General features: G+C 33.9%; 1 protein-coding gene across 1 annotated transcript in view; it reads right to left on the bottom strand.

Annotated features, from left to right (window-relative positions):
* The window catches only part of TOPAZ1 (testis and ovary specific PAZ domain containing 1), a gene marked incomplete at its 3' end in the record, with an annotated part of 44,916 nt that overhangs the window by 5,149 nt on the left and 17,733 nt on the right, over positions 1-22,034 (bottom strand). The window contains exons 8-14 of the mRNA XM_029285472.1: positions 20,034-20,150; positions 14,531-14,594; positions 13,309-13,460; positions 12,732-12,824; positions 9,396-9,563; positions 5,453-5,512; positions 1,089-1,263 (exon numbers count right to left, since the gene is read on the bottom strand). Coding sequence (XP_029141305.1) covers positions 1,089-1,263; positions 5,453-5,512; positions 9,396-9,563; positions 12,732-12,824; positions 13,309-13,460; positions 14,531-14,594; positions 20,034-20,150 — 829 coding nt within the window. The remainder of the gene's footprint in view (positions 1-1,088; positions 1,264-5,452; positions 5,513-9,395; positions 9,564-12,731; positions 12,825-13,308; positions 13,461-14,530; positions 14,595-20,033; positions 20,151-22,034) is intronic.

Genomic DNA, 22,034 nt, shown 5'->3' with positions numbered 1-22,034 from the left:
TGCATCCAGCCCATGGGCCGGCAGTTTGATAGCCCTGCTCTAGGGGAACAGTGACTAAGAGTAATTCCTTACAAGCTATTATATGGGCTGGATCCATATGTCCCTTGCTTCAGGCAGCTGGTAGTAGCATGATTGGATATCTCTGGGAGGTGATCAATGCCTCTTTAGGAGCAGCAATGTTGCTGAATGAACTGACAAGGATGGTGATCCATCTCCAATCTGAAAAGGCCCTCCATTGTAGCAGCATTGAGCTGGAGGCTGTGAGATTGAAAGGGAGAAACAAGCTGAACCCAAGTAAGCCCAAGTTCTTGTTTGTCCAGAAACATCTAATCCTCTGCACTGGAAGGGATGTTTTCTCAGAAAAAGAAACGTTGGGGATCTCCTATCCTCATAACTACTACAAGATAGACATAGGGGAGACACAGCTAGAGGAACCTTTATCTAACTTGGAATAAGGCATCAGTAACTCATGACATCATTATCTTTAGGACAGGCTACTTAGTGTTTTATATGGGACTGCTCTTGAAGATTATATGGCTAATTACTGGAGATTGCATAATCATTAAATACTAGCACACTGCAAGTATTTCATTAGTGGCCAGTGGGGACTCAAGGACTCAGTAGAACTAAAGCTGTAAGTGTCAGAGTGAGGGAGGTCAACAGAATTATCAATCTGATCTACTGGCAAAATTCTGGATGAGGAAGCAGCTTCACTAATCCTAGGCATAAATAGAATCAGTTGCCACGAATATTTGAATTGCTCCATTCCCAGCAGGCTTATTAGGCTTTTATTCCTTCATGAGAGCTATCAACAGATAACAGAGCTCTTATTTTTGATCTGCTATCAGATATGAGATAGGAACTGAATTAAAGGAGAGAGGCCTCCTTCAAACATATTCACCAAAAAAATGTTCCTGCTTTTTAAAGCCAATGTGATGATGAGCAATGATATAGAAGATAAATTCATGATTTCCACTGCAGAGATTAAGTGGAACTGATACTTTTGGGGACCCACATTCAACTTTAAAGAGAAACTGTTTTTCTTTGCATGTAAGCTTGTAATACTTGACAATATTTGCTCATTTTACCTGTTGCAGCAAATTCACAAAATGGAATGCCTGGCTTCTCTTCCTTCACTGAACTGATTAGTATGCTGGCTACATGCCACAAGTATTTTTCAAGATAATCAGCATTTTTACACCCTCTCGTCACATTAGCATACAAAGTTCCCAATTTAGCCCAGTCACTTTTTTCTTTACAATGCTGTTCAAAAGTGAGAAAAGATGAATAGCATTACTAACAATAATTCACACACATTATAAACTTAATACATAACATTTTTTGTTTTGAAATAGAACTAAATTATTTAAATAGGCTGTCTACTTAAAGAACTGTTTATCAATAACTGTATTTGGTAAATTCTACAATTTTATACAATTTAAAGGTTTTTTATTGTAATATATAATACTACTGTGAAAATATTGAGAAAATAAAAAAATACTTACAATTCATTCCAAAATCTTGATAAAGTATACAGATAATTTGTTGTTATTTAATAATAACCTTTCTTAAGATTGAACTACACTGTTGAAAGGAGAATCTGTCTGAAGAAACGTTTTTAAAGTTGTTTCCCTGTTAAATATCTGTATCTGCTTCATGGTGGTAGTATATACGGTTATGAGTAAAAAAATGCTAAAAGTGTATGCCAAGAATATAAATACTCCCATCAGACTGCAAAGATCCTCCCAACTGATCAGCTAAAGCAAGCAGGCACCTATATTTGGCAATCTGCTTGAGGTAGATTGCCTCTTGAGTGACAACGAAAAAGGTATCATTTTATTTTGCAACAGAAAAGACAATGGAAAATCAGTTATTCAAATTTATATAAAACACTGATGCAGAAGGTTGAGGAATTTTATGGTTAAGTTCAATTTGAAATCATAGATCATGCAGGAAAAATATGGTGCTTGTCATTAAAGACTAGAATGCCAAAGTTGAAACCATTAAGAAAAATATAGTTGGAATGTATGGCCTAGGACAGAGGTCCCCAACCAGTTCCATGGAGAAAGGTTTTTCTACGGACCAGAGACTGCCTGGTTTTGTATGCTGCCTGCATCCCACAGATGGGGCTCTGCTTGTCTTTGTGGACCGGTTGCTGGCATGCCGCGGCCTGGTACCAGTCCATGGACCGGGGGTTGGGGACCCCTGGCTTAGGAAATACAAATGAAATAGAGCAACATCCATTTCTAATAATCCAGTTATTGGTTCATATTTTTCAAATAATCCAAATGACATTTATATACATGAATATCACCAGATGGAGCCCAGATAAATTAAATTTATTGTATTAGTGGCACAAGGACATAGAAGAGCTCAGTTATAACACCAAAGAATGGGCCAGGGTCTGACTTTAGATCACAAACTACTCATGTGCAAGTTTCAAGTCAAACTATAATGGAAGAATAGAGCTAACCAATAGAGAATATGCCTATCATTTTCAAGAATTTCAACAATTGTTTTGATGTCCTAAACTAGGTTCCCAGAGGAAACCACAAAATGACATCAAAATAATTGTTAAAAAAGAATGTGAAAAGAGATTCTCAAAGACCTAAAAACCAAAGCAACCAAATTGAGTATCAGAATAGATCAGGGGTCTTCAAACTTGGCCTGGCTAAGGAATTCTGGGAGTTGAAGTTCACAAATCATAAAAGGGCCAAGTTTGAAGACCCCTGGAGTAGATGGTGGAAATTGTCAAGAGATGACAGGCAAAGCCAAGTATGACAAATTCTCAGGAAAAAAATTAACAAAGAATTATTAGAAGAAACAAGAAGCAGGACTAACCATGATATTATTTAAGACATTAAACATGGAAAAACAAAGGATGCCAATGGATATATAGTAATAATTTCAAGAAAAACAAAGTTGGAAAGAGCAAGAGACATAACTGATATGTGATAGAAAATTGAAAAAAAACCTAAGAATACAAAAAAGAAATCAGTATGTGTTTCATGAATCTTTGTGTAACTCATATCAAGCTATGGAGTGTGCTTAGGAAAATAGGAATCCCAGAACATTTCATTGTCCTCATGTAAACCTATACACAGATCAAGAAACCACAAGCAAATAAGATTCGTTAGGAAAGGAGTGAAACAAGATTGTATCCTGCTTTCTTATTTATTATATATATTCTGAATTATATATTGTGAGAGCTGGATTGAAAGAAAATGAGCAAGGTTTTTAAAAGTGGAGGGACATACATCAACAACCTGTACCAGGTTGATGGCACTGCTCTGATAGTTGTAAATCATCTGCAAATTCTAGTAATGAAGTACAATAAAAAAATCAACCAATTAAATACAAATAGATTAAATTAATAACAATAGCCACCAAGCTTAGAAATGAAGTCACTGAGAGGGTGAACAGCTTTTATCTTTTAAGATGGATTATTAACAGTAAAAAGAAACAGCAATCAAGAAATATGCCAGGGACTAGCATTTTGGGAAAGCCTTGAAAAAGATATTCAAATGCTGGGCTATCTTTATATCTATTATATTCTGGATATCTTATGTAAATATAAATTATCTCCCTGAGAAGCCATTAACGGTTGAAAAAATGGAAGAGATGATGGAAACAGCTTTCTAGGAATGTTGCCTTAGCTAATTTGATTTCATTTGTGCAAACCAGAAATAATCTTTTTTTTTCTAGAATGTACCTATTCAGCCCTCATGACATACAGAGCTACAGATCAGGGGTTCTCAACCCCCGGGCCATAATCCATTACAGAGTGGTGGGCCAGTGAGCCCATGCATGTGTGCACAGCTCAACTACTGTAATCAAGCTGCATGTGTACGCTGGCACACTGAAGAGTTTAGGTGGTGGCATATCATTCTGGGGAAGGTCTATTTATTGGTTGCTGACAATGACCTGATGGCAAATAATCAGTCAATTACTAAAAAAAATCTTGCATGTTTTCCTCACATTGAGAGTGTAAGCTTATAATTTGTGGACTATCTGATTTGGTTTCTTCTTCAGACCACACTAATTTTGTCAAGGATTAAAAGAAAGCCCTCTAACAGACTACTCATTGGCACAACATAGAGAATGAACAAGCTATAATGGCATGAAAACCAAAGGCACAAGAAAAAAAAAATCTCATAGGCATTAAATATATACAAATATTAAGCTGACTAAGAAGCAATTATAACTGCCAAAACAAAAAGATAATGTAAATCACAAGACAATGAACCTACAAGATTTTCCTATCAATACATAAAAAATTAGGATGCCCCATAATTATGTTTTTTGTATCTGTATCATCCCAGATCCTACTTTGCTCATGATAAAGTCTGTTATATTTTCTTGTTCATGAATACTAACTAACAATCTATGCTATTACAGGAAATACTTTTTAACAACTATTAGTCCATCAATTGTTCTAAATTATGATGGTGCTGAACAAAGGGAGTAACAACCCATGCCTGAAGTTAGGTCTGTTGCAGTATCCCTGTGGCCATATGATAACAAATTTAGAAGCTTGACCAAATGCAGGGGTGCTGCAACTCCATCTGCCTGTCCCACCATCACTGCCTTCAGCAGTCTGAGGCAGCTGTCAATGCCCAAAGCTCTACATCAGTCCTAGCACTGCATTGCCACTCAGAAATGCCACCTCACTGCATTCTGTAAAACATGTCAGTCTTGGGGAATGATATGATTGCCTCCCCACTCAGCACTCCCCTGAAATTGTGACAGGAGGACATGGATAAACACCCCAATTTTTGTCATCAATGATCACAGGGGCACTGCAACTGCCCTAACATGAGGCATGGGTTGTATCTTCCTTTGTTCAGCATCATCTTAATGTTCAGTTAAGAATGCTGAAGGCCCTGAGCCTCCACTTCAGGCCAGGCCCTGCCTCCAAAGTGCTGCATTTCATAACTGAGCTGGGGCGTTTGCAGCTTTGTACTGCACTGCACCTATCCAACAAACACATGGCTGTTTTGGGCCTCCCTCTCCCGAGGTACCCTACACATTGCTTAATGTCACTTAACAACAGCAACAGGGAAAGTCGGGATTGAGGTCATTGAGTAAAAGAGTAACATGGGCATCTCACTTAACAAATGCAATGACTTATGACCAAAATTCCAGGCTCAATTGTGGTTATAAGCCGAGGACTATCTGTAACATAAAAGATAGATATGGATTAAGACAATAGTTCATGAAAATGAAAACTAATGGCTATGTGACTAACTACTCAGTTTAAAAAACAATAATGGAAGTTTATTTTCTATATTTACCATTTTCATAATTTTTAAATAAATCCTTTTTATTTTTACAATAAATAGTAGAGTAATAAAACTGAGACAGCAACAATTTACCCTGTGAATACTAATGTTTTACATAATAACTAATGATTAATATCAAGGTCCTATAAACAAATATATATATATGGTACCTTAAATTCTGCTACTGTTGAGTCAAAATCACAAAAGATGGCTTCGTGAAAAGGTCTTTCCTGAAATCTTTAAAAACAAACTTTTATTTAGTAGGCTGCAATTGAAAAATCTTTTACTTAGTGTTTAGTATAAAAGGCAATAGGTCAAACTCCAAATCACTGCATCAGTGCAGCTTTTTCATGCCAAAGATCATATTTTATCTTTGGATAGTATTCTAAGGAGCCACATTCAAAAATGTACTCAACAAAAATAAAACTCAATTGTTGAAATTATTTCAGATTATAATTACATAATTATATTTATATTTTAACAGTTTTTTTCCATTCTACACATTAACATACAATTTCCCATCAACTTTTTGAGGGACTATGGAGCTGCACAAAATAACCATTGCAGTTTGAGAAGCTCAAACTGTTCATATCTATGAAACCATTAAGTATTCCTCTATTTTATTAGGATTCAACAACACATACTTTGCAAAATATAGTTTTAATGTGTTTACTCCTAACATGTCAGCATAGGAAAGCATAGCAAGAAAACTGTATCTTATAGTACTGCAGAAGATTTGAAGGTGGATTTTTTTGCCCAGAGTACTTTAAAAATGGGGGATGAAAATGAGTGATGGCTATGATCTCTGACATTATTTCAAAAGCATCTTCTTATCACTGCTACTTATCAGACATTGCCTTTAATTTTGTCTCGGTACCAGTATTTGTCCATTACTGACATATATATTAAGCTATCATTGGGAAGTTTTTAGTTTTTGGTTACAAAGTGTGAACAGCCTATTTATTTTTGTCATACACGTAACTCATGAATAATGCTGCATTTGGTGGTTGTGATGCAGAACTCTGAAGGAAGGTGCTAGGATGAGTTTCAGGAATTTGGAGGTTGGGAACAATGGATGTTGTGGATTGTGAACAATGGAGAGAATATATAAAGAACTTGCGAAGTGCAGAAGGATAATGGAGAAAGGAAATCGGCTAGAAACTAATATCAAAAGAGAGATTGATAAGATGTCACCACTTTGGAGTCTGCTATTAGTAAACAAGATGTAGTCCATTGTAATTAGGTCCCATTTGTTCACAACTTGATCATAGATAAACTAATGTACCTAGCATGTATTCCCCAAATATAATTTAGTGAAGTCAACAATGTTGCCTTCTCCAAAATGTGGACTCCCAGATTTCAGATCTTTCAGCAACTATAACTCCAAAGCCAAGGAGGGGATGGCAATGATCTTTCAGGATATCATGGCTCAAATCAGAGGCCCTACTGCAGAGATGTTAGGGTGCAAGCATTTGTATTTGAAGCAGGGGTATAAGGGTAAGTTCAAGATTCTGTATGTGTACTGCCTTTCCAGTTCCCTGGGAGGATCCTGTACTGACATCCTGGATTTCAATATCAGCTGGTTTTGGAATCTATTAATAACTGATCTTGAGGGATTTCAATTTCTGTGGTGAGGATGGTGGTAATCCACACAGCATCCAGAGCAACCAAGAATCTCCCTGGTCCTATTCCAGGTAATTTCTGACCTGATCCATGTAGGGGATCATATACTACACCTTGTTTTTATTTCAGAATAATTGGCTTATGGTATGATAAGCTTATGATGTAAGGTTTATGATATGAAAATGGTTATTATTAGTTCTCTGCCATGATCAGAGATAACCTTTTGATCCAGTTGTTCATCACTTTCTATGATCTCTGTATATGGAAGAACTAATGAGAACGATCTGCCTCACACATTATTATTCTGGTTAGATTCTAGAAATTTAGGATTTACTTAGGAATCTGGAAGGTAATATCAGTGAGCAGCAGTTGAACTTTAGAAAACAGAGGTAATTAAAGTGCTGGATATGACTGCCTCTGTATGACCTCTTTATTTGCCAATTCTGTGGGAACTCCTTAATTTACTGATCAGCTCAGAGAGATGGAACAATGTAAATGACACCTGCACTGCCAGTATAGAAGACTAACTGACATCAAATGGTTTCACAGTGTCTCACTGATAAAAATTGTCATATTTGCTGAAAACTGGATTCTGCATGGGTGAGATCTTATGAAATTTTTGAGGCAACATCATTGCTACCTGGCGTTTATTTTAGTTTTCTGACTTTAAAAATGTGGATATGGACCTTCATTGTATCAACTTTTGGAATGCTGGGGAAATGACTGGGTGGAAAGATTGACAACACTTATTTGAGAGTAGTTCTACCTAATGGCCTAAAGGAGGAAGTGATGGAACAATTACTGCCATGTTTCCATCTTCTCTTTTTAGGGAGGGTAGTGGCATGTTAGCCATAGAGCAATTCAGAAGAAGTAGATTATCTGAAGTCCTTTCAGTTAGGGTCAGGCCTGAGGAAGAGGCAAAAACCATACTGACTGCTCTGCTGGATGACTTTTGTCAGGACTTGGATGCGGGAGATAGCCCGCTTCATCAACCTCTCAATGGCATTCAGTGCCATCTATCATATCTTTCTGGATCATTTGTGAGGATTACCTTCTGAACTGTCTTCTTTAATTAGAACTAGTTCATTTTATACACTTAGTTGGTAAATGGATGTTTAATAATTCCTCTATTCAAGAGATTGATGGAAAAAGTTCTAGAGGCAATGTTTTATCTGCTGCAATCTCTTAACTTTGGAACAGATGGTCTTTGCCCTTGGGATGCAGTTGGTTCCTTCTTTTAAACCCTCTAGGAATGACATTAAATAGTGCTGTTTCGTAGAATCTTTGATTGTATAATAACTAGCAAGATTAATGCCAATGGTATTTTTAAAATTTAAACTGTTTATTTATTTATATCTCCGAGACCGCCTTCTGCCGCAGGTTGCCTCCCATCGGCCGGTACGCTCCCACAGAGTGGGTCTCCTCAGGGTGCCGTCAGCCAGACAGTGCCGGCTGGCGACCCCCAGGGGGAGGGCCTTCTCGGTGGGAGCTCCCACCCTCTGGAACGAACTACCCCCAGAGATCCGGGTGATCCCGGATCTCCCCTCCTTCNTGGGGTTTTTAAGGGTATTTTAAAGGTTAATTTTAACGATTGGCCGCTTCAAATATTTTCTTTTAATTTGGTTTTAATGGATATTTATTGTATTGTGGTTTTACAAGGCTGTTAGCCGCCCTGAGTCCGGTGAGGAGAAGGGCGGGGTACAAATTAAATTATTATTATTATTATTATTATTATTATTATTATTATTATTGCTTGTTATGTTTTTATTTAATTTGGGAAACAATGGGAGACATTGTGGAGTCTAGCAGTATAGAAAATTTGTGAATAAATATTTAAGGCATGATGAAATATAGCTAATCTTTAACTTATAACAGTTCATTTAGTAACCATTCAAAGTTACAACAGCACTGAAAAAGTGACATGACCAATTTTCATACTTATGAACATTGCAACATCCTATGGTCACATGATCAAAATTCAGATGCTTAGCAGTGCAGTGTCCCAGGATCATGTGATCACATTTTGCGACTTTCTGACTAGCAAAGGCAACGGGGAAGCCAGATTCACTTAACAACCATGTTACTAACTTACTAACTTAACAATTGTAGCAAGAAAGGTCGTAAAATGGGGCAAAATTTGCTTAACAAATGTCTCACTTAGCAACAAAATTTTGCGGTCAATTGTAGTTGTAAGTTGAGAACTACCTATAGATTCAGTTAGTATCATATTACAAAGATCATGAATACAAAACTGTATAGAGCAATTTGGTAGTTAAAGATTTTTCATTTTCAAGTATTTATTTTGCCACTGCACTCCCTCATTTGAAAGGAATTATGTATTTTGAGCAATTCAGTACATAAATTGAGGAATAGGTATCAATGAAGTTAAAAAACATAGTAAGATAATAATTAATTACTTATGAACAAATATAACTAGTACAGATTTATATTTTACAGATATAATTGATCCTTCAAAACTTTATCCATTTATAATTGATACTTCAAAACTTTATCCCTTTGAAGTTTTAAAAGTATATTAAAAAGTACATACCTGGATGTAAGCATAGTAATTTCCTGACTGGAAATATGTAACTGGTTTAATAAGTTGGTGATATGTCTAATATGTTCACATTCAAGAACCATTCCAGCATCAATAAGCTATATTAACAAAAATCCATTGATAAAGAACATTTTCAAGATTTCCACAATTAAGTGCTTGCAAAATTCTTTACAACAATATGGAAAAAATAGATAATATATGTCAAAAGCTCTTATGAACAATGTGTTTATGATTAGGGATATCAAGCTAACAGTTGAATCACAACATTTTCATAGTTCCAAATACTCAACCCAGATACTGCTAAATTAACCAGGGGCTGGCTCAACAGCTGGAAGATAATACTATTTTGTTAATATGTCCAGAGTATAGTTTACTATGAAACAGTCATATCAGCCATTACATTCAAAGCAGATTTTTATATCCAATAAACTGTAATATCAGTTAATGATGTATACTTTTAAATTTCTGTTATATGTATAAAAGTGTTGAAAACTGCTTTCTTTCTAATAATATGTCGCCATAATTTCCATCAAAGTCTACAGCCGATGGTAAATGCCAAAATTTTAGGTGGACAACCCTAACTCAAATTAATTGCTACCAAATCTTCCATGCATTTACCATTTTAGCAAAACCAAAAAATGATATTTTTATTTATTATTCACTCAAATTTATTAGTTGCCCAACTCCAATGGATTCTACTATATTTCTATTGCATTTCCAAAAATGTGTTCCTTTCTTATATTTTTGAGCTATAATAAACATAGTACTTTTTAAACATGGTCGTTTTCATTTAACCTTCTCCATCTTTTGGGATTTATTTTATACAGGTTGCATTTTTAGTCGAAAATGCCAGTAAACCATTTTTAAAATAGGTATCAATCTAAAAACATGACTGTTCTTTTTTTTAAAAACATACTTTTTATTAATTTTCCAATGTTACAATTATATATTTGAAAAGCAACGTGGTGTCTGAGTTACAATAATTCCATTACATACAAATATTATTAATACAAATCTCCAACTATTACAGCCAATATTTCCTCTCTTTTTTCCCTTAATACATACTGTCTCTTGTTTAAATTAGTATACTTCTTATTCTATCCATCAGCTACTTAATAGTTTTCTTACATTTATCAATAATTTTATATGTCTTATTTATTTTAACATTTCATCTTTTGGACCATCAATAACCTTATGAATTTTCTCAGCTTTAATTTTGCGTTGATTTTTAAAGTAAACGTTTAATATTTATCATTTCCAATTTTTTAAATGACCCCTATTCCCTTTGTCACAATTTCCCACAACATCTAGTGTTCTGGATACATATCTATCTCACTTCTGTATCAACAGATTAGTAATACAATATAATATTATTTTCCATTATAATTTCCAAATATTATAGATTCAATAACCAAAATTTCTCCCATTTCAGCATTCTTCTTTATATCCACTCTCATATTTAAGCTTATAATTTTTATTCTTATCACTACATCAAAACATGTTAATTACGTTACATCACTCTTAACATATATGTGTCTTAATCACCTTTATCTAACCTTTATAAACAACTCAATATTTCAATTTAACTGTTAATATTTATGCACCTAGGTTTTAATTAGCCAACATTTTTCTTTATCTTCACACCATAACAATATCTCGTATTCAAAATACGGGTCTTGTCTACTTAGATATATTCTATTTTAAACCTCCTAAATATGTCCACACTCCATTCTTCTTCAGTCTTATTCTGGCTTTTTTTCTTTGCCAAATCATCTTCCATGTTCTTGCTTCAGGGTCCTCAAAGAATTCTTGTATTCTTGTATATATTATGTCATATTGAGATGACCATCCAGTCGCCATTTTTTGAAGGCTGAGGGGTCTGGCAGGACTACCAGATCGTCTCTTTATTTTCTCCTCTTGACGTAGTTGTCCTGAACTGTTTATCTTTTCTTCCATTTGTTTCTCTTCTTGATCTTCAAATTCCTTCTGATTTATATAGCAGGTTTTTTTCTCCATCCATGTTGTCAATTTTTTTTCTGAATTTTCTATTGTTTGTACTTGTTGGGCAGTTAGGTCTTCTGTCATAATATTTAATTGTTTGATTTTTTTTCTTTTGTATTCTGTATAGATAGGTTTTTAGTTATAGTCAAAGTTTGAGTATGCATATCTAAGATGCTTTCTGGTTTTTTCCAGAAAGCTCTTATTTCATCATCAGCTGTAAGAAGAGTTTGGTGAGTTATTTTCAATATAGCAAAAATTTGTTTTTGTATTTCTTCCATAGGAAAGGTCTGTTCCTGGTCTTCCATAGTGATGAGTTTAATTGAAAATTTTTACAGTCCCCCCCCCAGTAAATAAGAAACAGAGCTAAAACTCTCACAGCTGGTGTTCAAGGTTACTTGAATCTTATCTTGTTTTCTGAACTATCAGCCAAGTCTCTTTTCTTTAAGAATAATGATTTGCAATTTCAGGCTTAGCCATAAGATGTCACCCCACTGTTTAAGGAATTTCTTTAAATCTCAAAGTTATTTTAATCCTTTCGGTTTTTTTCTTCTATTTTAAGAGGAAAAACCCAGACTTTCAAATAAAAATAGAAAGTAAAAAGTAGATAATTAAAAATCTTTTAATCCACAAGCTTTAGGAAATAAAGTTCCAATTGGGATCTAATTATTTTTTCAACGTTTTCAAAATTATTTTTTCAATGTTTTCAAAACTGCCCTGTATATTCAATTGCCGCTGTTTCTGGAGGGAAAGTACTTTAGCAGCTTGAATAGGTATGAAAAAGCAATTAGGATTTAAGAGAGGTAGATCTCACCCAGTCCTTTACTGCTTTGAAGCTGCCAGATGGTGAGTGTGACTTTGGCTGTCTGCAGCCTAGTGACGAGCCATATTTCTATGGCCAGTCTTTCGTCCACCGGTTTGGAGGGATTCGCCAGCTCTAGCAGGGGAACTACTGCTCTCCTGTGATCCAGCGAGAGCCCCTCCCTGCTGGTCGCCTCTACGGAGCGACTTTCAACCCTTTTCAGGGGCCCCCAGCGATGTGAAACTGGACAGGGAAGACGAAGCTCATCTCCCAGACGTCCATGGCAACCTGGAAGTCTAAAACATTACTATTCTTATTCTTTAGTATGAGACACCATAAAAATAAAAAGTGTTATTTGTGAGATTATCCCCAATGTATCATTTTCTCACAGAGACTATAGTAATATTGAAAATGGAGTCTCTAGAAACAAAGTTTGTAGAAAGAAATTAAATAATCCAATTCATACCTTACAAAAGATGTCGGATAATTCAGGTACTGCCTCTTTTACTTTCATAGAAGCCACTTCTTCAAACATTTTGAGTAGAATGTCTATAGTTGGCTAAGGAAAAAAAAACTTTTAATTTTAAAAATATTAAATTTACAAAAAGATAAGCAAATGTAAAATATAATCCATTAAAAGATTCTCATTTGCACAACTTCAAAAAGATTTTAGATATGCCCTGATGTAATATTACCACTTATGAAATGGCTTGAATTCAAATCCGGTGCAATTATCATAGACAGAATTTTAAGGATCAGGCAATATGATCCTGTGGAAACTAATCATATCTACCACCTCTACATTGTTTTCAGATCCATTTTGGCATGATATCATAAGAAATTCAATGGACTACCATGGGAATTCTAAACTAGGTCAACAGCTAAATAGGAATCCAAAATCCAAACAGCATGTATATATGATTAATCATTATCTAATCAGAAAATGTTTATATTACTATTTTACTCCACTTATCTAAGAGTAGGTTCCGCTAAATTCATTGGGATTCATAGAATGTTATTAGACATAGTGAAGGATCACTTACTAATATTTTAATCCTGATGCCAGTGTGTATTACATGAAAAAGTTCTTTCAGCAAAGGGAACTGAAGCAAAGATGTTAGGAGATCATGGAACATTTGCGAATCCAAGTGATATACAGCAGTACCTTTTTTGCAGTAATTTGTGAGTATATGTACTAAAGAAAACAGGAAATTTAAAGGTGAATACTTAAGCATTATTTAAGTAATTTATTACTAAAATGATTTAGAGATAATCCTCAATTTTGTTTGTTTCATAATGGCTAATGTTACAATATTCTCAGAAAGGATCTATAATCAGACGTATGACCATTGCAAACCATTGCACCATCCCAGGAGTCAAGCGATAGCAATTTGGTTGCACGACAGTTGTCTCACATTTATAACTTGTTGCAGTATTCTAAGGTCACATGATCAAATTTGTGACATTTTTTGCCAATTTCCATTGAGGAAAGTGGATTTACTTATTAAACACAGTCACTCACTTTACAACCATCATTAAAATGATCATAAAATTGAATCTAATCACATGATAACTTATGACTGCAATGATTTACAATGGAAATTCTGGTCCCTAGTGTGGTCATAAGCTTTAGACTTAAATGCCCGGTGTTTTAAAAATGCAGTGACTATAGAAGCTTTATCTTGAAGAATTCCATAGTAATGTTTGTTTTTAGGATTAAAACCTCTACATACTATTTTAAATATTCATGGTTGATAAACTAAAAACTTTCCAAAAATTCTTGCTAAAAGTGCTATAAAATGCCATAACACATTTTATTTCATATGGAATTCTAGTTCTGATGTAAAAGGATTGTCTTTGGATAACTGCTTGAAGATTTATGTAAGTTTAGAGTGTACATACTAATCTGATTACCAATATGATGACTAGGAACTTGGCAACCTGTTAAATCCTAATTTCCTATTATTTGTGAACTACTATACTATGCTAGGATAAAGATTTAAAAACTATACACTGGCTTCAGCTTTATGGATCTGAAATACATAACACTCTAAACTAGGTCAAATCTGACTGATTTAAGTGACTCTTTTCTAAGATCAACTACATTAAATTCAAATTATTGTAATGTCAAATTTTTACTCAGTGGATATAGTGTAATATCAGGATGATTCTTGATCTATTAATATATATTATATTCTGAAAATCAGCACACATCAATCTCAAGCTCAACATATTGAATATGTAGTAATGATGAATTTATATTACCTGCCCGTTGCAGCAAAACTATGTCACCAATGCTTATATATTTCTTAATTATTTCATTGCAAAGCTAATAAATAAAATCAAATCACAAAGTTATTACTCTTTGCTAAACAAGAAAAGAAACAGTGCAAATTTATGTATTTACTTTAGGGTTCAAATAGTACAAATCAAAAGAAAACACATCATTTTCTTCTATTATCATACATTTATTGTAAACTAATTATTTTTAGAGGGTACAATTCAAACCATGTTTATATGGATATTGTTCCAATGATATTTATAGGACATTATTCTCTATAAATGGAATATAGAAAATTCTCAAATAGGTAGATCAATTCCAGTATAGTAAAACAAAATAAAAGCAAATTTGGAAAAGTGCTATTATGTACTGATAATATTCAAATATCTATGATAGTTAAGTACTCAGAAATTCTATTCCCAAACTTTGTCTGCAAAGAACTATTATGTATTTTACATCATTCTTATTTCCTTCATTTTTCCTTTTCTAAAGTTCTATGGCATGTACATAAAAGTCAAGAAATAGACTAGCGTTGTTCTTTTGAAAGCAACAGTTTAGTGCGATGCCTATTATAAAATCTCAATAAGAAGAGAAAGGACTGTCATTCTCCTTTTCTCTATTAAACTTTCTCCAGACAAAGAATCCTCTCTTTTTCTCTTCAATATTCCATGCAAGTGATTTATTTTTAACAAGATATATCTTGCACAATTCAAGAAGAAAAAATAAGGCAGAGTAGCCATTTTAGGAATGAAAGAAATTTGGGAAATAATTATTTTTCTTTTTTTTTTCCAAATTGATTTTCTCACATAAAAGCAGTGACACCACTGATATATGCAAGAAGTATGTCAATTGAGCAATTCTTTTTTTTCGTATTGGAAAAGAAAGCGTGTTGTTTCCTTTTGAATTGGTTTTGGCAAAAAAACACCATAATTGCTATCATTTTTGGCAAAACCCCAAAATGATACACAGAATAATTATTTATTTACAAGAAAAATTAGCTTATCTTCCTTAATGATAACGTCATAACTGAGAAAATTCCAGAATCTGACTCCTCTATGATCAAACATAGAATTATACTGACCATACCAAGTCCCATTGCAGTTTATTTGTCTAGATAGGTGAAGATGGACATAACTCCCCCCCCCCAGCAAAATTTAGGAAACAAAGTTTTTTCCCTACAAGAGAGTCTGCCAAAAGTTAGTAAAAAATATGACAGAACAGAACAGAATAGAATAGAACAGAACAACTTTTTTAAAGCAAATTTTATTGATTTTCTAGTTTTATATTTAAATATTTAAAAAGCAACGTGGTGGCTGAGTTAATTGATAATTCAATAACATACAAGTATCTTTAGTACAGGTCTCAAACTACTACATTAAATATTTCCTCTCTTTTCCCCTTTCCTATGTCTCATATTTAAACTAATACAATTCTTATTATATCGATTAAATAAAAATAACCTTCTTATATTTATCAATAATTTTTAGTTTATACATATCCTAGTTATTTTAATATTCAATCTTTATAGACAATTAATGTCCTAATTAGTTTTTCCCAATTTTTAGTTTCCCATTAATATTTAAATTTAATATTTAATGTTTATAATTTCCAAGTTTTAAATAACCAGTTTCTTTTATCACAATTCATCACAAAATCTATTTGAATATATTCTATTTCTCACCATCTTATATCAACTAATTAATAATACAGTATAACATTCTTATTTTTGTTAATTTCCAAATATCTTAAATTTAGTAACCAAAATTTCTCTTATTTCAACATTTAATACTTCCTCTTTTTTTCTCTTGATGTCTACTATCTCATATTTAAGCTAATAGTTTTTATTATAACAGCTTAGTAAAAACATATTTATTACATCCATCAATAGATTTTTAGCTTATATATATCTTAATTACTTTTACATTCAACCTTTATAAGCAAATCAATATTCAAATGTTAACTGTTAACATTTATACTTCCAAGTTTTAAATGACCAAAGTTTTCTTTATCTCAGCTCATAACAAAATCTAGTATTCAAAATACACATCTTATCTATTTGAGTATGTTCTATTTTAATTCTCACTGATAAGTCAAAACTCCAATTTTCTTCAGTCTTATTCTAGCTTTCTTTCTTTGCCAACTTGTCTTCCATGACCGTGCTTTTAAGTCATCAAATAAAACTCCCTGTGTTGTTATATATTGTTTGAAGTAGAAAAAGCCATCCGGTCGCCATTTTTTTTAAAGGACTAACAAATCGTCTCTCTATTTTTCCATCTCGACGTAGTTGTCCTGAACTGTTTATCTTCTCTTCAGTCTGTTCTTCTTGATCCTCAAGTTTCTTCTGGTTTATAAAGAAAGTCTTTTATCTTTTCCATGTTGTCAGTCCCTTTTCTGGGTTTTCCATTAACTATGATTGTTGATCAGTTGAATCTTCTATCATAGTATTTAATTGTTCCACTTCTTCTATTATATTTTGTGTAGTTGATTTTTTAGTTGTAATCAACGTTTGGGTTCTTATATCTAGGTGACATCTTGTTCTTTTTTGTAACTTATTTCATCAGTAGCTGTAAGAATAGTTTCATAAATTGCTTTCAATATAAAAAAAATCTGTTCCTGATCTTCATCCATGTTCTCTTAGTAGTGTGTTAAGTTAAAAACTTTACAATCAGAGAATGAATTTTTTTTTGTCACAGCTGGGCTTCTCGCAGCTGATATCTGTCAAGGTTACAAAAGTCTTATCTATAGTCTGGGCTTCAAGCCAAGTCTTTTTACTTACAAAAAGAAGTAAAATTGGAAAAAGGATTATAAAAATTTTGGACTTAAAAGAAAACTCTAACACAACAATAACAAGTTGTAATATCAGGTTTAGCCACAAGATGTCGCCCATACTATTTAGAGTTTTCTTTTAAGTCCAAAATTTTTATAATCCTTTTTCCAATTTTACTTCTTTTTGTAAGTAAAAACCCAGATCTTAAATAAGAATAAAAAATCTTTTAGTCCACAAATTTTAAAAAGATAAAAATCCAGTTAGAATCAAGTTATTCTTGCAACATTTAAAACTCTCCTGGATTAGTCAGTCGCCACTGTTTTTAGAGGATGGGACAGACTCTCCCTTCCCTCTCCACAGGGAGGAAAGTACATTGGGCAGCTTATGCAGGTGGAAAAAATAGTTAGGATTAAAGAGAGGTAGATTTATTTATTTATTTATTATTCGAATTTATATCCCGCCCTTCTCCTTGCGGACTCAGGGCGGCACCCAGTCAGATCTCACCCAGTCTCATCCACGCTTCATTAATAGGTGCCTGATACTAAATTTGACTTCCGCTGTCTGCAGCCTAGTGATGAGCCATATTTCTACCCCCCTCCCGTGATCAAAGGGGGATCCCCTCCTTGCTAGCCGCCCCTACAGGGCGACTTTCAACCCTTTCCAGGGTCCCCCAGCGGTGCAAAATCGGACATGGAAGACGGAGTTCGCCTTTCAAACATCCGTGGCAGCTGCGTCAGCAAACCAGAAGTCAGAACAGAATAACTTTTTTGTCACTTTAAATGTACACTAATCAGCATACATTAAAATGAAATTTCGTTGCATACAGCTCTCAAAGGGTCACCACCTCCAATATACACTACATAAGCATATATAAGCACTGATAATGCTACCTAGTTAGGGTAATAAAACGCCTGCAAGAAAACAAGCAAGTTCAGAGAGCACCAAAGACCCCTCATACACTACATAAATATACCCCCCAAAATGCATATACCCAGATATCCACAGAGAAACAACATAGTCTAGTTCAGATTTATACGTGTACATGGTGAGAAAAATGAATCTTGTAAGTTTACCAGATGGATGGCATGGGGAACAAATCTGTTACAGAATCTGGCAGTCCTGTTGGAAATACTTCAAAACCTCCTCCCAGAGGGGAGCAACAGAAACAGACCGTAAAGTGGGTGTGTGGGGTCTCCAACAATGGTTCAAGCTCTAAGCACATAGCACTTATAAGCAGTGTCCTGAATAACAGGAAGCAAGCTTCCTATAATCTTATCGGCTCTCCTTACCACTCTCTGTGTGGACCTTCTATCTGAGGCATTGCTACCAGCAAACCAAACAGTGATGCAGTTTGTTAAAATGTTCTCTGTAATGCTCTCTGTGCCTCTGTAAAAAGTGGCCAGGACAGAAGGAGAAAGATGCAAGAGATGTAGATGTTGGTTTGCACGCTTCACTAAGAATGATGTGTGGAGAGACGGCAAATTGATGATGGCAAAATGCTATAATAAAATAGTTAATAGGCAAAACAAATCAGTATAGTTTGGAAAGACTTCTTCCTCTTAGCAATGTTATGAAAAGTGCAGGAAGAGTTAAGAAGTAACTAGCAAAAATGTAGTGGCAGGAAATAAAAAAAGAAATCAAATCTATTTACGCCAACACCAATCACACCATAATTTGAAAATCATCCTTGCTTCCACCATTTTTACAGATTTATATATTGCTTTACCTACATTTAATGTATAATCTCTCTCCTGAGAATCAACTCCATCAAATGGATCAAGTTTCCTTCCTTTCATCCTATTCACTATTTTTTATAGTATTTTGTGATTTAATCCCCATTCATTCTGTGTGACTGAATGACCAAAATTTCCTTAAGTGCACTTCTGTGTGGTATTTACATACTGTACATTTATAGCCCTATCTCATTTTACTTTGCGCAGTTCTTAAGTAATCCATTCCCACTGCATTCAACTCTTTTCTGACACAGCCACTCTCATTTCCATACAACAAAGTGGATAGAAATATATGTTGTTATATGCTCCATTTTCAAATATTTTGACATTAATTTCTTGCAATAGTGCAAGCTTCTCTTTAAACTTCTTTGATTTTCCCATTTTTATTAATGTTCAACTAAGAATGATAATAAAAAATTCCTAATCAAAGTTGCTAGTAGTTAGTCAGCATATAAATTTAATAAATTAGTATTAAGATACATATTTATTTGCTCTTATTTTTTCATTTTTTGTGTTTGTAATAATTCATTTTATTTTTCTTGTTGTAATTATCTTACACTTTAATAATGGTACAGAGCATTTCAGATGCAAACTCTCCACTGAATCAAACAATCTACATCCAGGTTCTCACCTATAAAGGTATATGCATTATGTATTTAATATTTTATATATTCAACAAACCTCTAACATGCTTGAAGACACTTCTTATACAGCAAATCATAAATACATTAAATTAAAGCTAAACTATATTTGGTTCTTTTTATTCTAATATTGCATGCAGCAAATATCCAACTTTATAATATTTTACTGAAATCTATTTACTTTTATCATAAACTTTCTCCAAATCAACAAACATTAAATGAACTTAAACATTCAGTAATTATATCAATGATCTGTTAAAAGACAAACAGTTATGGTGATTTTGATGGCTGTATTTGTGGTTGAAAGTTAGCAAAGTATTTTATACTGAAATGGAAAATGTTTTACCTTATCATCTCTTGATATAAGAACATGTGAAAACCAACAGCTTGGCTTCTCACAGCCATTCAATGAATTGAAATGGTATCTGCAATATCCACGAGGTAGAGTCAATCCTAAATTAGTCTGCAAAATAATTCAAGAAAGATAAATCATTGTCTTCAGATTCATTCAAAACCAAAATGGAGGAAGGGGAAAGAGAAAGATAAGATTTCTCTGTTATATACTTTTTGGAACCAAAGCTTGTAAGTGAAAAAAAGAATGTCAAGTTTACTATGGTACTTTTCTTTTCTATAATGGAAGCAATGTAATAAAATGGATTGGAAAGAAAATGAAATCTACGTACCGATTCAGGAATTTATGAGTAATACAGCTTATTTGAAGAAGATATCAAGATAGTATATAAAATTATTTCTATTACAGCTCAAATTTTAAGATCTTTTCCCTCTAAACTCTGATAATGAATATCATCAAGCTGAATGAGTAGAATAACTAACGTAGCAAAAGGAATCATATTAACTTTTTTCTTCCTAAAAATAGAGGTGAGTATTCTTATGTGTTATTGTGAACTGGTGGCACAAAACCTATGGGCTAAAAGCAGCTGAGTACTTTTTTAATAAGGCAAAGATACATGTATCATGACTTACGACTGGCTGCTTAGCAATCATTCAAAGTTACGACTTACTGGAACAAGAAAGTTACTACCCAGTTCCAATGATTGCCACTGGTCACGTGACTGCATTTCAGACACTTGGCAACATAGCTGGATTTACTGCTGTTTTCAGTGTCTTGCAGCCATGTGACTGCACTTTACAATGATTTTGCCAAAACGAAAATGACTTACGGTTTTTGGCAAAACCACATCATAACGAAAAATGGTTTCACTTAATGACTACCACATTCATTTAATAACCACATTTGTTTAATGATCGCTACAAAAAAGGTCATAAAATCAGGTCAGTCATGTGACTGACTCAATTTATGACTATCACAACGTATGACTGTAATAGGTAGACTCTAAATATGGTTGTATGTTGAAAACATATTCAGCTTGCAATGATGCACAATCACTTCAAGAATTACGCAGCTGCCTTATAAATCTCAATTAAGGAAATAATGTTTATAAGCACAAAACATGCAGCAGAACTTCATGTGCCTTGATACAGTCAGATATAGCAGACACAAATCTCTAATGCACAGTGTGAAATATCTGGAGAGTGTGAAGTTGGTCACACTTTCCCATGATTGATGAGAAGACATAAATATGAAAATGGTAACAATGCTGATGGTATATTAATAAGCTCAACCCCCAGTGAGCTCAACCCCCAGTGAGGCACTACCTTGATATGGTTGTGGGACTTGTGTGCTCTGAGAAAGATGAGAGCTATGTTAGAGGTTCAACTATACTGGACAAGTCTCATCACAGGAATCAAAGAGTGTGTCACTCCCATAAAATATGGTGAGACATAAATTACAGAAATCCATACTGGCTCAGTTGTTGCGCAGGTCAGTTTTATTAGACCATGTTAGGTATTGGAATTCCTAGACATCTGGAGAGAAATGGGTTACAGAATTCAAGACTGTTGGCTGAGCAATCAGAGCCAGTAGTGGTAGAACTATTGGAAGAAAAGATGTTTAAAACAAAGAAATAATAATCTGTTATTAAGGATCAAGTCCAAAAAACCCAATCCATCAATGGAGAAACTGCAGTGAATCAGTCAGTACTGGACAAGGAAGAAATAGTACAATTCTGGATACAGAAATGGGATTGCCCAAAGTAATACAACAACAATGGAGCTTGCTTGAAAGAGGGGGATAAGAATAAAAAAGAAGTTGAAATAAAAGAACTTGTAATAACAGCAGAAATGGTGGAAAAAAAGAGCAAGGAAAATCAAGAATTGGTCAGCATCAAGTGAAGATGAACTGCATGGTTTTTGATTGAAACATCTGATTGATCTACACCCACTTGTTGCCAAATAATTTAACATATTGCAAGAAGGTGAAATTGAA

The sequence above is a fragment of the Protobothrops mucrosquamatus genome, unplaced genomic scaffold, assembly GCF_001527695.2.
Source record: "Protobothrops mucrosquamatus isolate PMUCROS unplaced genomic scaffold, P.Mucros_1.0 scaffold_177, whole genome shotgun sequence".
Classification (NCBI taxonomy): Eukaryota; Metazoa; Chordata; class Lepidosauria; order Squamata; family Viperidae; genus Protobothrops; species Protobothrops mucrosquamatus.
Note: the sequence above shows the minus strand (reverse complement) of the source record. Positions and strands in the feature narration are given on the sequence as shown.